The 18,670-nt window shown below is 31.6% G+C and overlaps 1 protein-coding gene across 2 annotated transcripts in view; it reads left to right on the plus strand.

Moving 5' to 3' along the window:
• The window catches only part of LRRIQ1 (leucine rich repeats and IQ motif containing 1), a 211,864-nt gene that overhangs the window by 33,472 nt on the left and 159,722 nt on the right, over positions 1-18,670 (plus strand). Inside the window, exons 10-11 of one of the 2 annotated variants that reach the window (XM_088025656.1) lie at positions 11,973-12,181; positions 12,918-13,045. In XM_088025656.1, coding sequence (XP_087881782.1) covers positions 11,973-12,181; positions 12,918-13,045 — 337 coding nt within the window. The remainder of the gene's footprint in view (positions 1-11,972; positions 12,182-12,917; positions 13,046-18,670) is intronic. The other variant, XM_088025657.1, reaches the window with a different exon arrangement.

Below are 18,670 nucleotides of genomic sequence, written 5' to 3' on the forward strand. Positions count from 1 at the left end.
ACTATATATTTATGTACTTTATACATTTAACTCATTTGCTTTTCCTATAAATGCTATGAGTTAGTTACTATTAAATGCTCTTTCCCCCCCCTCAGGTAATAATTGAGGCACGGAGAGGTTAAATAAATTATTTAAGATAAATTAGTAAATGATAGAGCCAGGATTTGAAGCTCAGCAGTCTAGCCCTAGTATTTGATTTTTTAATTGCCTCATTCCACTGCCTCCCCTACAGATATGAATTTAACATTTAAGATTATTACTATTTTATTAGAGTATATTAAAACTTTATGCTGAAAAAAGTAATGATTTTAAGGTTTATTGATTAATAAATTTGTTAATGAGCAAATTTATTGAGCACCTACTATGTGTAAGCACTTTTCCAGGCACTAGAACACAGTACTAGAATATTGCTGAGGATGCAGCAATAAGCAAAACAAATGAGTATCCTGACTTTTACCAAGATTATTCAGTGATATTTACATAGAGAAAAGAGAATGGGAATAAATTGCTATATTTCATTTATTGAATATTGAGTAAAAATGAAAATAAGTATGATGTTAATGTGTAAGAGCAAATAATTATTTTTGTCTTCTCATTCATGAAGCTTCTATCTCTGCTATGTGAGGAAAACTTTAATCTGGAAAAAAATCTTTCTTTATTGTCAGCAATTAATTTGTTAATTTATAAATTTCAGGTGATACATACCTAGAAAATACCATTGTAAACAGAAGTATTAAGAGACTTTTTTTCCCTGATATTTTATTTTCAGATAATATTGCTTTCTGGAAAAGTGACACTAATAAGTATGAAAGATATTGAAATAATGCAACATTTTCACATAGGCTTGATTACTGTCTTGACTCATAGGGGAAGTGTGCCTGGCTTAATACTTGCTACCTAATGTTGTCTTTGGAACATTAGAAAGAAATAATGGAGTGAAATAAAATAAAGCTCTGGCTATTTTGCTTGTAGAAATGCTTTTCACTACCCTATACTTAGGGAATTTCTTGTTTTCCACTAGATGGTGCTAGCTTACTCTTCAGTTTTGAAATGCAACAATGCCTAGTATAAAGCTGAAAGGGATTTTACAGATCTGCCAATTTCAGCTTTTTAAGAGTTTACAGATGAAAAAACAGACCCACATAATTTTCATCAAACTCCTACCAGAGGTGGGGCTAGAATCCAAGTTTTCTAATTCCTGTTTCAGTACTCCTGTTTCCACACAACATGTATGATCCTGAAGAACTTTTGCATTGAAACTAAAAATCTTAAGTGCAACTCGGCATATTTGCATGTAACTGTCAAACATAGCAATCATTGAGCAGCTAAAGGAGGTAGACCTTTACCAAACACTTATTTAGTGAAAATCTCCAGCCTAATTTAAAATCTTTAGTTTTGCTGTTCCTTACAGGAGAGGTTTTTCCCCCACTGTGGCAGGAATGTTTTATTAGACCATTGGCTCATTTCTGTGGGAGGAATTCTTTGAAATAGATATTTGTAGCGAGTATAGCCAAATGCTAATTTTGCCATGGGCAAGGGCCCTTTGAGGGATAAACACACTTGGCTTCAGTTCTATTTTGTGGGACATAGGAAACTTTTAAAGAGTTAATAAAGAATATATTGAAGCAGTGGACTCAAGAGTATTTAAGTGATACTTTATTTTTGTTTATTTACATAATTTGCAAGAAGCTCTTGAATATTTTTGTGGCTACTGTTTTGTTTTGTTTGGGATGGGGAGTGGACAAAATAGAAATGTTGACTGGGAAAGAATCATTTTCTTTGAGATGTTGAGAACGTAATGGTATTCTAAGGTAAGGCTTACTCTAAGTCTATTTTGCTCAGTTATTATCCTTCATTTGATAGCAAAGAACTTGTAAGATTAAAAGAGGAAGGGTGGCAACTTATTCTAACTTCCTTCCCATCTAGATCCCCTTTTTGAGCCAAGTGCATTGACTTGATCAAATTACTGTTTAATCAATTGTATATAGACTTTTTTTTTTAAGTATGTACTGATATCCTATTTCTTCTTCAAAGTTTAGCTCAAACATTTGTCTTTGAAGTCTTATTTGGTCACAACAGTTAGAGTTTTTTAACTACTTTTCATTGAGGATAATTGTTAGGAAGGAATAATAGCTATTATTTTTAGTACCCAATATGTGAAAGTGTTGTACAAGCTACTTTAAAATATTGTTTTTTAATCCTCCCAATAATGCAAAATCACCCTCACTCCACAAATAAAGGAACAAAGACTCAGAGAAGTTAGGTAACTTGTAGATATTCATACAGCTATTTTTGGAATAGACCTGAAATTCATGGACCATCTGCCTCAGAGCCTATTCGTTTTTTATAATGCCATAATGCCTGTAATTAACATGTGCTACTGACCATGTAATTAGCATAGTCATAGAGAAAAACTATATACATGACTCCCATGATGATTGTGGGTTGTAGATCTTTATTCTTAGAGCCTATTTTTTTTGCTTTAAATATTTTTGAGGCCATGCTATTTGTTTTATATAAATTTATAATTGTTATATATTTCTTTTGAATTGACCTATTTTATCACTTTTAAATGTCCCTCTTTATCTGTAGTAAAGCTTTCTGCCTTAGTCTTCTGTGTCTGATATTACCCAAACTAGATTTTTTTTGGACTCAAGATCCTTTTATGCTTGTAAAAATTATTGAGTACCTGCCTCAAACAGCTTTCATTTATGCACGTTATATCTATCAGTATTTACTGTGTAGAAAAAAATGAGAAAAATTTTGTTTTTATTAATTCAGAGCTTAAGATAATAAAGCTTTTCCATTAGTAATAGTTTTATAAATACTAAATGTAGTTTTTACCAAAAAGATATGGTGAGAAAAGGGTTATTGTTACACATATTTGCAAATCTCTTTAATGTCTAGCTTAACTCAAGACAGCTGGATTTCTGTATTTCCTTCTGCATTCAATTTGCTACAATATCACACCTCATGTAGCCTCTGGAAAACTCCACTATGAACTCTTGAGCAAATGAGAGTGAAAAAGGCGAATAACGTCTTAGAATTATTATGAAATAGTTTTGACTCCATGGAACCTTTAAAAGCATCTGTAGGAGGTTGCTCTCTGGACCACACTTTGAGAATCACTAGTTTAGTGTGTACATAACGTATCTTTTTCTATCCTTTTACTTACAATATTTCTACATGTCCTATTTTTGGTATATCTCTTTTATGTAATGTGAAAATGTGTTGCTTTTGTTATTGTTTTATCTAGACTGCCTGACAAATTTTAACTTTGATTCTAGCCTTTGGTCTCTAATAAGTAATTAAATTTAATTAATAATTAAGTGTAATTATTAATATATTTGAGTTTAAATCTATCTTACTATTCAATTCTATTTGTTTTGCCTGTTCTGTTTTTTCTCTTTTATTGCCCCGTTTTGGTTTAGTTGAGGTTTTAAATTATTTCATTTTTCCTATTACCAGTTACATATTATTTTACTATTCTTTTTGTTTACTGGAGATACAACATGCCTTCTTGATTTACCAAATCTAAATTTATTTGGTATTTTTCAAAGGGGTTCTAGGGTCTTAGAAAATTTAAAGTTCATTTACTTGCTCGCAGATTAATATGCTATTATTGTCATGCATTTTATTGTGTGTGTGCGTGTATTTGGAATGGCTTAAGATAGTATTATTTTATAATATCAATATTGTTAGGATTCACCCACTTTTTAAAACCTTCCCTTTGTTTTTGTCTGTGTGTGTGTGTGTGTGTGTGTGTGTTTGGAAGTATTTCTCTTTTTTGAGATAAAATTGATATATAACATATTTCTTTCAGGGGTACAACATAATTTGATTTTTGTATAAAAAACACTATGAGTGATCACCACAGTACATCTAGTTATCATCTGTCATTATACAATTGACCCCGCCCTTCCCCAATTTGCCCTCCCATCCCCTTTCTCTCTGATAACCACCCTTCTGCTCTCTGCATATATGAGTTGTGTTTTGGTTTGTTTGCTTAGTTTTTTTAGATTCCACAGAGAGAGAGAAATCATATGACATTTGTCTTTTTCTGACTTATTCCACCTAGCATAATGCCCTTGGGATCCATCCATGTTGTCACAAATGGCAAGGTTTCATTCTTTATATGGCTGAATAATATTCCATTGTACATCTAACTACCACAATTGTTTTATCCATTTCACCCATCAGTGGGCATTTAGGTTGTCTCCATATCTTCGCTATTGCAAATAATGCTGTAATGAATGAACATGGGGGTGCATATATCTTTTCAAGTCAGTGGGGTTTTTTTTCTTTAAATAAATATCCTGAAGTGGAAATGGTAGGTCATAAGGTAGTTCTATTTTTAATTTTTGAAGAACCTCCATCTATTTTCCATAATGGCTGTACCAATCTACATTCCCACGAACAGTGTGAGAGGGTTCCCTTCTCTCCATATCCTTGCCAACGCTTGTTATTTCTTGTCTTTTTGATAATATCTATTTTAACAGATGTGAAGTGATATCTCATAGTGATTTTGATTTGCATTTCTCTGATGACTAATGATGTTGGACATCTTTTCATGTGCCTGTTGGCCATCTGTATGTCTTCATTGGAAAAATGTCTATTCAGATCTTCTGCCCATTTTTTAATCAGATTGGATTTTTGCTATTGAGTTGGAGTTCTTTATAAATTTTGGATATTAGACCCTTATCAGACATGTGATTTGCAAATATTTTATCCCATTCAGTAGGTTGTCTTTTCATTTTGTTCATAGTTTCCTTTGCTGTGCAAAGCTTTTAGTTTGATATGGTTCCACTTGTTTATTTTGCTTTTGTTGCTTTTCCATTTGGTGTTAGATTAAAATCCAAGACCCATGTCAAGGAATTTATGACCTATGTTTTCTTTTATGAGCTTTATGGTTTCAGGTCTTATGTTCAAGTCTTCATTTTGAGTTAATTTTTGTGTATGTTGTAAGACAGTGGTCAAGCTTCATTTTTTTGCATGTGGCTGTCTAATTTCCCAATACCAATTATTGAAGAGACTGTTCTTTCCCTATTTTATATTCTTGGCCCCTTTGTTGTAAACCAATTGACTGTTAACTAATTGGTTTATTTCTGGGGTCTTTATTCTGTTTCCCTGATCTATGTCTGTTTTTATGCCAATAGCATATTGTTTTGATTACTATAGCTTTGGTGTATAGTTTGAAATCAGGGAGTGCAATACCTCCAATTTTGTTTTTTCTTGAAATTGCATTGACTATTCAAGGCCTTTTGTGGTTCCATATAAATGTTACAATTATTTGTCCTATTTATGTGAAAAATGCCATTGGGATTTTGATAGGGATTACATTGGATCTGTGGTTTGCTCTGGATATGAACATTCTAATGATAATTTTTTAATCCATGAATATGGAATATCTTTCCATTTATTTGTCTTCATCAATTCCTTTCATTAGTGTTTTGTAGTTTTCAATATACAGATCTTTCACCTCCTTGATTAAATTTATTCTTAGGTATTTTATTTTTTGATGCAATTATAAATGGGATTATTTTCTTAATTTCTTGCATAATTGCTGTCTTTTCAGATTGTTTTCTGCCATTAAAAAAACACTACTGTAATATTGTTTTGTAATTTACTCTATTCACTTCGTGATAAATTGTTAACATTTTCACGTTATAATTTTTAAGAAATTGTAGTTGAATTGACCAAGTAAGAGATATTTGAGCAGAGATTCTGTCTATATTACTTTTCTATTTGCATGTGGACACAACACAGGGCTGAAACTAGTAGAATGAATCTCTGATGAATTTTATGTTACAAGTAAAACTAGTTTTGAAAAAATAGATTTTGATATTTTTAGTAGAAATGTGGAGAATATAAATGATTTATATGTGTTTATATAAGGATACTCTATGCTTCTTTCAAAAAATTACAAAAAATTTTATCATTATACCAATATTAAAATAAAACTGTAATAAACAGCTCACACCTAATAGAAATCCAAAAATCTTTGAGGAATAACAAATATAAAATGGTAAACAAAATGTCCTTCTATATATAGGAGGCAATTATATGAAAGAACAAAGTAATCAAAATAAGAAATCACTTGAAATGAATCTGGTAACTCTTCAGCCAATCATGCTTACTTTTCCTATATAAATAAGTGTACTTAGGATAATGTTTAATTTTTAAAAATTTAGGTAATTAATTAAGTAAAGTTTAAACAGTAGAAAAAGTTTAATAATACCTGTCATTATTACAGTATATATAAAGAGGTAAGCTCTAGGCATGTAATTTTTATTAATATTAAAGAAACAGTTAATATTTTAGTGCTGCTTTTGAAATGTTGCAGACATACTTTTAACCACTACTGAAGCCAAACATCAATTTGAATTTTTAAAAAGTACCATGATTTATAAAGTAAGCGATTGTTGAAATATATTAATGTATATAAAATAATCTTATGATGAACAACAACAAAAATGATCCCTATGTGAATTACTGGTTGGGAACATTCCTTTTCAGTCAATTTTTCTATAGTTTACTAAGATGGGACATACTTAAAAACTCAAAAGCATTGTTAAACAATAGAGCAAGAGTGTATATGAAACTGTTTTGACTTCAAAATTTTAGACTGGCTTCCTCATGCTAAAGATGATAAAATTATCTCATTTACACTTCCATCTTCACCTTCCAGTTTTGCCAGTTATAATATCCTCTTTGTTATTTAGTAAATTATTAAAACATGTGCTTTTGATTCATGTATTTTAGACAATATTAACTCCTCTTTAAGAAAATAAAATAAATTAGAATATTTACACTTTTTCCTATCTTCTTTTCCCCTCAAAATTCTTATTATTCACATCAGGATTTATGACTGTATGTATATATCCTTTAGTGGCATTAGATCTGTATGACAATGGGTCAGTACCAGTTCTTTTTACAACTGTTCTTTCATCCTCTGCTTGTCTGGATTACCTAGTTCATTAGCTCTTTTTAAATCTTATTTTTCAGAGAAAGAGAGATCCTATAATCCCTGAATTCTTTCACGTTTGAGAATATCTGTCAGTTGCTTTCATTCTTGAATGAGAAGAAAGCTGTGCATTCTATTTTTAGGTTAACACTTTCACTTGGTACTTTGTGACATTGCTTCCCTGCATAAGTGATATTGTGTGTTGCTATTGCAAGTTAGAGGCTGTCCTCATGACTGAGTTCTGTGAAGATACCTGAATAACACTCCTTGTCCTTGATCAGTAACTTAACCAAGAAACATCTTATAGTCAATAAATCCACATAAATTTGTTTTGGAATATAATGTCCCTTTCAAACTACTATTAAGTTATTCCTTTGTTTCTGGAAAATTTTGGTTTTTATGTATTTGAAAACTTTTTTGTTTTGGTTCTGTTTTTCAATCATAGATGATCCATATTTTGGTTGAGTTTGTCTTTCATGTCTATTATAGTTCTATGTCGGTTTTTTTTGGCTTTCTTCATATATTATTCTCAGTGTGATGATCTCTTTTTTTGTGGGCATTTCAAGCTTTAGCTCTCTATTCTGTACAATGTTGTTTCTAAGTAATTTATTAGTTCTGTCATGGTGTTACTTTTGGTTCATTTGTTTACCTACATTTGTTGTTTTAATATCTTTGAATTCTTGTTACATTACATTTCTTTAAATATCCTTCTATAGCCCAAAGCATTTTCAACATATTTTCTTCTTTCTCGTATTTTCTTCTGAATAGAATCCTTACTGTATTAGTTATATATTGTTATGAAGCAAAGTACCCTAAAACAGCAATTTAAAACCACAAACACTTTTTCATATTTTCTGTGGATCAAGAACCTGGGAGTGGCTTAACTGGGTGCTTATGTCTCAGGATCTGTCAAGGGGTTGCAGTCAAGCTGTCAACCAGGACTACTACCATCTCAAGGCTCAATGAGGCTGAATGATCTACTTCCAAGCTCATGCACTTGTTTGTTGGCATACCTCAATTCCACATATTCTTTAAATGATTTCCTTTTTTTGTCATTAAGCTAATTTTTAGGTTATGTATGTATATGTGTATATATATTTTAATGCACATCTTCCCTCACTGTTATATATAGGCAGATGTTTTAGAGATCTTACCCAGTCTCCATTTACTATTTCACTGAATTTCCTTTAAAACTTTCATCTTAAAATCTAAGAGGTATGCCCTATTATCTCTGTACAGAGTTCCCCTACTTTGGCTATATAACAAACCCTTTTGATGAATAGCAGTATCAGGTTTTCCCAAGTTTTTCTTCAGGGCAGCAATCATTGTTGGTAGTGGTAGTAGTCAGGATTAAATAACACTTCTATTCAGTACTTGCTCTGATTTTTTTTTCCCCAAGTAGATTGTTTTTAAATATATATCATGCAAGAAGTTCTCATTTAAATTTTTTTAAATAGAGAATTATATAATGTAAGCAATAAAACATTATTTACCCCTTCTCTCTTATTTTGTAAGAGTAACCACTGTTCACAGTTGTCTATGGATCAATCAAGATCTTATTCTAGGCAATACAATTATAGATGTGTAGATTTAGATTCAGACTCACTCAATAGCTAGCCTATGTATACAAATTAGGTTTTACACACAGTGATAGATTGTGGACCTCCTTCTATGGCAGATTACTTCATACTGAAGATTATATGTATTCATTTTATAAGATACTCCATAATTTATTTATTCCCTTAATGATAGACATTTAACTTACCTCCATTTCTTTGTTTCATTTTTTTAAAGATTTTATTTATTTTTATTTGAGAGAGAGAGATTGAGAGAGAGAGAGAGCACATGAGGGGGGGAGGGTCAGAGGGAGAAGCAGACTCCCTGCCGAGCAGGGAGCCCGATGTGGGACTTGATCCAGGGACTCCAGGATCACGACCTGAGCTGAAGGCAGTCGCTTAACCTACTGAGCCACCCAGGCGCCCTCCATTTCTTTGTTTTAAATAATACAGAAAGGAGTCTCTCTACATTTTACTTTATAGTTGTGTGTGTATTACTGTGTAATGGATTCCTACAAGTAGAAATGCTCTGTCAAATATTCCTCAATATCTGAGGCTTGAAATCATGGTAATTCCACCAAATTGAAGTCTCAGATTGTTGAGTAAACTAATTATACCTTCTCTGTATATTGGCTGAAAATCATGGTGTCTTAATATTTGAAATTAGCTGATAGACTTTATTTAAGTACTCCTAGCCTAACATGTCACACACTGATACTGGTTTTTACATATACAGAAAACCCTAGGGTGGAAGTATGTGTGGCATGTTTGAGGAACAGCAATGAGGTTAACATGCTAGAATGAACCAAGAGAAGGGAACAGTAGTAGAGGATGAGTTCAAAGATTGGGTTTTGTGGGCCATTTTAAGGACTTTAGAAGACATTCTCTCCATAATCAAATATTTAAAACATAGTCTACACTCCTTGTCCCCACTTTTACTGCACTGTTGCTTCCATCCTGATTACTCTATTGTTGTCTCTAACAAAAATCTTCAGCTGACTTGATGACTGCCAAGGCAGTGGCCTCCTCTTATTCCTTGGCACATTGTTGGCCATCTATAACTCAGTGTAAATAAAAGTACCTTTGATAATTGCAAAATGTATATTATTTTATTTTTATTTTTACTAACCAACTGTCATCATCACAGAATTCTGTTTGCCTTTTCCTCTTGTTCTCTCCCAATTGTTCTGCTGCTTTATCTCCTACTTCCTTTCAGCTTCTTATGCCAAATCCTTTAGCTTTCCTCAGTGTGTGACCTGATGTTTCATTCTTGGTTGTCTTCTTGGGTAACCTTTGAGAAGTTTCATGAATGCATTCCCAACTTTAAATGAGTTAATAGAAGATTCTATTTCTGGATAGCTCTGAAAAACTTAAGAGTAAAGTGCATGGCTTTTAAAAATATTAAGCTTGTGGAAGTAGGTTGCTTAAGATATTTAAATATTTGATAAAGGACATTTTATTTTACACAACTACAAATTTTTATTAGTATTTCCTTCCTCCTTGAATGCCTTTAAACTGCTTCAGTGGGTTAATTGATGTTCATTGGATATGATCACAAAGCATACTAAATTCCAAAGTATTTTTTACTTCAGCAGACTTCAAAATACATTTTAGCTCGTATATATTTATTTTTATATGTAATATACTATTTCTAATACCTTGGAGTTGATAATATATAATATATATAAGATAGTTGGCTCTGTTACTTAAACTTAGTCGACTATCTTATAAGGCAGAACAATTCACTCCTTGAATAATATCAGATGACAATTTTTTCTAAGTTCTACTTGCCGTTTTATATTACAGGAAAATACCAGTACATTAATCCTAGATAAGAACTTAAAAAATGTAAAATTACTGCCTAAACTTAAATTTAAGTCTCTCTCTTCTATGGGTCTTTCTATGCATTTTCCTGCTTTTCTTAGATAATGTATAATTTATCATTATAAGAAAATTAACTCTGTAACATAAAAATGTATTCCTTTTTATGCAAAATAATAACCATAACTAATCATCCATACATTACATTTATACAAAATAATAATCCATAACTAATCATCCATAAATTACATACATACAAAATAATCATCCATAATTAAGTTGTTTTGACTCAAACTATTAGAAACATTGCAATTTTGAAATATAATTTTTCTTCTAATGTATCTCTATGAAATATTTGTACAATACGCTCAATTCTGTTACATTATCTAAATTTTTAAAATATGATACAGCATTAAGTTTTCTTGTGAAATCTTGGTAATATTACTTGATTCTTCCTTTTATTTCTCCATTTTGATATAAGCAGACTGCCCTTTCCTTCTGGAAATTACAATGTATAATCAAAAGAGCAAACCTTGAGTTAATGCTTTAAATTTCTCCTGGATAAATTTATTACATAAATTCCAGATATTATTTTTATACATAATTATGTTTCTTTCAAGATTATCTTCCAGTTTATCATCAATAACTTTTTTTTGGTTGAAAAACTCATGTTTATTCCAACATTTAATTGAATAAAATATTTTGGGGCTTGACAAGAAAATCACAATGAAGCTTGATTCTCCAAGGTTTAGGCTCAATGACTCCCATACGTACAATACTCACTAAAGACATTCTACTAACCAGTACCTACTTTAGACCTTAAACCATATTTCCAGTTTCTAGAATTGCCTATTTCATATAACAGGGTGGCACTTAGAGAGATCGTATCTAGTCTAATATTCAATCTAAATAACATTTTCTAGATTTTTAATATTTTCTATGAAATGTTTACAGACTTCCTCAGCATTTCTTTCCAGTGCTAATTCCTGATGGCTTACTTGAACAACCTTCTCAGTTTCGTTCTTATAAGTGCTGAGCTGTAGTCTAAGATTCCTCTGGTATTTTTTATATAGTATCATATTGGTTTTAACCTTATCTGGGCAACAAGGAGGATACTTGTGACAATCTTGAAATACCTGAAGAATATGCTACTATTTCATTGTTGTTAATATGGTTGCACCTACTTGACTTGGGAATCTAAGATAGCTATCTCAATGATAGGAAAGTAGCATTCCAATGTTATATATTAAATCTTAAGGAAGTAATCAAACTTCAAAGACCCTGAAACTGGGTTGAGAACTATTTTTTAAGAAAACAAGTCCTTCTATCTCTCCCTTGTTCTGTTGTCATTTGAAAATAAAGCATTCAGTGCCCAATGTATACTTTTTAGTATTTTGTTCAGTTTTCAGTTGTGTGTGTATACACACACATATATACACATATCAATGTCATTCAAAAATATATCTTGTAGGTACAAGTTTAAAAAATAATACATTTTACACTTACACATTTTTCACAGGAATACGGGCTAAATCTTCACTTGTAATTAGAAATATTGGGAAATATAAAGGTGCAATTATTAGAAATCTCACTTAGATTCTGGAAGAATATATGATACAAGTGATCTTGGAAAATTTTTCTTCTAGGTGGTTTAGAATCTTTGAGAAATCTTCAGCAACTAATTGTGGACCACAATCAATTAATTAGTACAAAAGGTCTTTGTGATACTCCTACCATTATATACCTGGATTGCTCACATAATCATCTTACTAAAGTTGAAGGTATTGAAAACTGTGGATTGCTCCAAGTACTGAAGTTACAGGGAAATTATCTAAGTGAGGTAATATCTTTGAATTATTGGCTTCTTGATTAATACAACATTTTTCTTTTGATAAAAAAATCAATTGCATGTTTTAAAAGCAACTTTAATTTTCCTTTTTTTTTTGCTTATCATCTGTATGTGATTTCCAGTTTACTTAAAACTGTTACATACTTCTCTCTATTAAAAAAATGTGCAACATAGAATATTTTGTAAAGAAATCTAATTTAACATGTTTTTCAGAATACTAAAATAAATCATAACTTTTCAGTTATATTTCAGTATATAAGTGGAGCCAAATGTATCTGTAATGAAATTCTAATTAAAATTTACCATGAATTAAATTTTATTAAAAAAACAATTCTAATTGTAAAGTTAATTCTTAGAAATTTTATTCATACTAAAATTCTCCTAACATTATACTTTGTTTTTTTTTTTTTAAAGATTTTATTTATTTGAGAGAGAGAATGAGAGAGAGAGAGAGAGCATGAGAGGGGGGAGGGTCAGAGGGAGAAGCAGACTCCCTGCTGAGCAGGGAGCCCGATACGGGACTCGATCCTGGGACTCCAGGATCATGACCTGAGCCGAAGGCAGTTGCTTAACCAACTGAGCCACCCAGGCGCCCTATACTTTGATTTATGATATGTAGTTTAAAGAATACCTTTTGTTACTTCTAATAGATTTTATGTTTTTAAATTTTATTGAATGACAAAAATATTTTACTTAATATAACCTAATGACCCAAATTTAAATATAGCTTCCATCCTTGGAGAATCATGTTCTACTAAGAGAATTGCACCTGGATGATAACAGTATTTCAACTGTGGAAGCATTTTCTTCATATTGGTTGCCTTTACTACAAAACCTGACTATCTCTCAAAACAGGTAAAAACAAACTGCATAGGCACTAAATACATTGAATGATTGCTTAAAGTAAATGCTTGAATCTTCATAACAAGTAGAAAGGTTGTTAGTTTTTACCAGCAATTCAGTGAAAGTGCATCACAATAAATTAGTACATAAATTAGAAATATAACTTTATAGGATTTGAAAAAGTAGTGTATTGACATACCCTTGAATTTAAGTAGAATTTTAATTGTCACTTATCCTACTCATTTTGTTTCTTCTCAAAGACATACTTGTAGAAATCTCCCAGAGCAAGTTTGTTTATATTTGTAAAGAATATAGTCCTTGGAAAATGCAGGAGGTAGTTAATTTAATTCAGAAGGATGTCTCATTCTCTCAAGTGGTACTTATTAAGTCCTGGAAGAACGATTTTTAATCTGCTCTCAACTTGCATGTCTTTTTGTAACTGTTAAGATTGATTTAAATTTGATTTCCCTAAGGATATAAAGTAACACTTAAAAAAATACCTTCACATTAAATCGAGATGGGTACCTGACACAGAAGATCCATTTGAAACCACCAAACATCTGGATCTTTGCAGAGAATAACTGTCTAAAACCAAAACAGAAGCACAGTATGTGTATGTCTCCCTCTGCTTAATATTTCATTGAGACCTATTCACTCTAATATGATTAATTTGTTCATCAAAGGCACATAGAGTAGAGGAAAGAAACCACCTTTAACAAGAAATTGCTTTTTTGAGTTATACAACTCTTGCAGAACAAGTGAACAAGTACAACCCAATTTTAATACATACATATTTTTTTTCCTAAAAGAACCATAAAATTTTCTCATTCTTTCCACAATTGTGCTCATCCTCTGAGCATGTAGATCCCAAATGATTTAACTTCCACCTATTAAACTATTCCACTATTTGACAAAGCAAAAACTGAATCTGTATTCAAAAATTCCCTTAAAATATTTTAATAGGATCTAATACATAGCAGTTTATTTGGTTTTAAAAAGGCATTTATTATAGAGCCAGCTCTATCAGATAACACTGTTTAAATAATTTGGGCCATCCACAAACTCATTGGATCTTTTCACAATATTTTCCAGGTAAGGAACACAATTTCAATAGAAATATTCAGCTATGCTTTGGACATATGCAGTAAATCACTCAATAATTGACATACCTCATACATTTTATAGAAGTGGATCTCAAGCCACGTTTATGAGAAAAATAATATTAGAAGAAATTAGAAAATATTCAAATCAATACCATATTTTTTTGAGAAATGATGCCTTTAATTTCTTTGGACAATTTAAACTATCAAAGAAATCTACTTTTAAAAGTTAAAATTAATACTAGCTGATAGACTTTTGCCCTATCAGTCTCATATGACTTATTTCCCATATCAATCTGATATGACTATGAATTATATAAACTAGATCATTAGACATTTGTTAGAATTAATAATAATAATTGGGGCACTTAATCCAAATAACCCTTATTTATAAGTTTGTTTGCTTAACTTTATAACATTTGGATATTGATGTGGTGTTTACTATTTTGGGGAGCATAGAACTGAGTAATATATGTCCTTAGCATAAAAACTCTCTTAATTGCCTGGATGGTGCAATTGGTTAAGCATCCAACTCTTGGTTTCAGTGCAGGTCATGATCTCAGGGTCTTGATATCGAGGCCTGCACGGAACTCCATGCTCAAGCATGAGTCTGCTTGAGCCTCTCTCCCTCTGCCCATTCCCACGCCTGCTCTCTTGTGCTCGCTCTCTCTCCCTCTCAACTGAATAAATAAATTGTTAAAAAATTATAAAAAAACTCAAGAATGAAATAACGATCTTTTGAATTTAACTATATAAAAAAGAAGTCAATTTATTATATAATATATGCTGTTTTGAATTTTTTAATAATACTGTCACTTACATTTGAATATATTCTTTGTGATCTCACAGTTCTTTGCACATTTAACTTTCTATCGTTTCTGAAAGGACAAAGGGAAAAGGCCCATGGACATCAGGGAAATGCGATTGATAGATAGAAATGGACGTAGAGAGTAGTAAAATCATTTCTTGAAATCATAGTGTAAAAATGATCTTCAACCTTAGGATTTTTCACAATAAGCTAATACCAGTAACTGTAGGAATTACCCATCTTACATTAAACTTTTACATGTGCATTGACTTTTTCAGAACTATATCAGGCTTGGTAAAACTCAGGATCAGCAAATCTGGGTTTGAATTCTGAATCTACAACTTACCTGTCAGTTGACCTTGAGCAACTCTCTTCTTACTACCGGAGCCTGGGTTTTTGTTTTTTTTTTACATATAAAAGGGGTAGTAATACCTACCTTACGTATTTGATGGGATTCTGATGTTTATCCAAAAGGAAAATATAAGTCAATACATTTTGCAAACCTCAGATGAGTTTTATAAATGTGATATTTGGATTTGTGTTTGGTATTTCTTTTAAATTGTATATATTTTTTCTTTTAATTTCTGATAAATATTTTCACCACAAGAAAGAAATTATGTGTCCATATGCTTTTTTCCCCCCAACAAATGAAATACAATAAAGAATGATACTTAGTACATATTGTTTGAAATACATGTTTCATCTTGACTTGTGTTTTAAATTTTCATTAGGACATATGACTGTTTTAAGTTTGACTCAGCGGAGTCCTAACTGGAAGACTCTCGGCTTCATGTCTTTCTACTTCCAGTGAGACTCTAAGTAGTAGCAGAAAGTGGAAAACATTACCCATTGGCTACTCATTGTACAAATCTTTTGCTTTTTGTCGTCTTTGAAATTTATATCTTTTTTATGCCCAGGGCTAATGTGACAAGGTCAAATGGTATTAGGTTTTCACTAATGTCCTTTGTCTTTCTGGTTTGAATTTTCTTGGAAAAAATATACACAGATTGTCAGTAAAAGGAAAAGTTCTACAGGTTTAAAAAAAGAATTCTACTATTAGGTTTCTACCATCCTAATGAATAGTCATAAAGGTAAATGAATAGCCAGTTTTCTTGATCAAATTTTTTTTAAAAAGAAAAAGAATATGATTCTAAAAGCATGGCTATCTGAAAAGATAAAATTTTAATATAAAAATATTTTGTCAAACTAAATATTTCTTTACTTGCATTGATTTTTGAAAAGAGAATTTTATTTTTAATTTTATGACTTCATTGGTTATTTTATTGGTTGTCTTCAACCTATATGTTTCCTGTACTTTGCCATATATTACTTACTGGTTAAAAACATGAAATAGTCTGAAAAAAAGGGGAAAACTCATGATCTGTTTATCTTTCAAAACCCTTTTAGTAGAAGGACAAAGATTTAGTATTAGAAATTAATTAAAGCTACAAAACAAGGAAGAATTTTCTTGTTGATAAATATATTAGAATTATATTGAAGAACTTAAATTTCTTATTTGTAATAATAATGATCCAAAACATGCCTGAGTAGGAAAATCATAAAACTAGGACTTAAATCCACTAATTATGTATCAACAAAGTTTTAAATTTTCTTTCTTCCCTCCCTTCCTTTCTCCCTCCTTTCCCTCCCTCCTTCCTTCCTTCCTTCTTTCCTTCCTTTCTTCCTTCCTTCTTCCCTCCCTTCCTTCTTCCCTCCCCCCCTTCTTTTTTTTTCAGGTACATGTGACTTTTTGATAAATTTTACTATTTAGTAGTTTATATACAAATAATGAACTATATATATATATAAACGTAATGGCCAATATTTTATCACTTTTTCTTTTATTACCTTGGGTTTTTTTCCTCCTAGAAATTGTATTTAAGAAATGGTGTTGTGTAGGTTTAATATAAATAGTAATATTGTATTTAGGTTTAGCTACAGTCAGAACTTTTTCCAGCCTCATTATTTGGTCTGTTTTTCATTGGTGGTTTCTTCTGTCTCTCTGCTAATGCAGAACAGGACAGTAAAAGAAAGGAGTCAAGGTTAGTACAAGGGTTAGTTTTGTGCCAGACCTCATGAGGCTTCCAGTCACAGTATTATTCTATAAGCTTCTGGCCTTAGAATAATAGATTTTTTTTTTCATGACAGGGAGATGGTAGAAATAAAGATGTAAAAATGTCTGCCAGGACAACTGGAAGGACAGTATAAAAAACAAGAAAGCAAAAGAAGTGGTATTAATGCATACTTTTTTTTCCTTTGGTACTAGAAATATTCTGTAGATGAGGCATATTTTGAACTGTATGGAGTTACAACATTTATAGGGGGATTCAGGAGACTTGTATTTGTAATGAGATTATATTTGAGGCAAAGTAATTTTTCTGTTGTTTAAAAATTGAGAAGACCTCGCTTAATTTTTATTTCTAAATAGCTATGGTAATGTGATATTATATTACAGAAAAAGTGTAGACTTCCCTTAATTGGACATGCAAATCAAACTAAATTAATTTTTCCTTCATGGCTTTTGTTTCCAATGATGTGAATATTTTGAATATCACTTATTTCCCTTACTTGAATTTGGGTTCTTAATGACAATGATATCTTAGAAAATGATAGAAACTTTTAACAGTAGGAGGAAAACTCATTATTACTAGAATTTAAATATACATGTATTAATAATAAGTATTATTTTTAGATGTTAGCATATTTATGCCAAACTTAGGTTTATTCTATCTATATAAAATATTTTCTATTATTATGTCCCTTAGAAGCATACTTCTAACTTAGAAATAACCTTAGTGTAACTTTGGATAGTTGCAGTATTTATAATACTTTCAATCAGGTAAACAAAAAAAAAAAATTTAATTTTATTATGTTATGTTAATCACCATACATTACATCATTAGTTTTTGATGTAGTGTTCCATGATTCATTGTTTGCGTATAACACCCAGTACTCCATGCAGAATGTGCCCTCTTTAATACCCGTCACCAGGCTAACCCATCCTCCCACCCCCCTCCCCTCTAGAACCATCAGTTTGTTTCTCAGAGTCCATAGTCTCTCATGGTTCGTCTCCCCCTCCGATTTTCCCCCCTTCATTCTTCCCCTCCTGCTATCTTCTTCTTTTTTTTTTTTTTTAACATATAATGTATTATTTGTTTCAGAGGTACAGGTCTGTGATTCAACAGTCTTGCACAATTCACAGTGCTTACCATAGCACATACCCTCCCCAATGTCTGTCACCCAGCCACCCCATCCCTCCCACCCACCACCACTCCAGCAACCCTCAGTTTGTTTCCTGAGATTAAGAATTCCTCATATCAGTGAGGTCATGTGATACATGTCTTTCTCTGATTGACTTATTTCGCTTAGCATAATACCCTCTAGTTCCATCCACATTGTTGCAAATGGCAAGATTTCGTGTTATTTTTTTGATGACTGCATAATATTCCATATTGTGTGTGTGTGTGTGTGTGTGTGTGTGTGTGTGTGTGTGTGTGTATACACATCTTCTTTATCGATTCATCTATTGATGGACATCTTGGCTCTTTCCATAGTTTGGCTATTGTGGACATTGCTGCTATAAACATTGGGGTGCACATGCCCTTCGGATCACTACATTTGTATCTTTGTGGTAAATACCCAGTAGTGCAATTGCTGGGTCATAAGGTAGCTCTATTTTCAACTTTTTGAGCAACCTCCATACTGTTTTCCAGAGTGGCTGCACTACCT

The sequence above is a fragment of the Eumetopias jubatus genome, unplaced genomic scaffold (genome assembly GCF_037043125.1).
Source record: "Eumetopias jubatus isolate StellerSeaLion01/CBP00866 unplaced genomic scaffold, mEumJub1_p1.0 scaffold_8, whole genome shotgun sequence".
Lineage (NCBI taxonomy): Eukaryota > Metazoa > Chordata > Mammalia > Carnivora > Otariidae > Eumetopias > Eumetopias jubatus.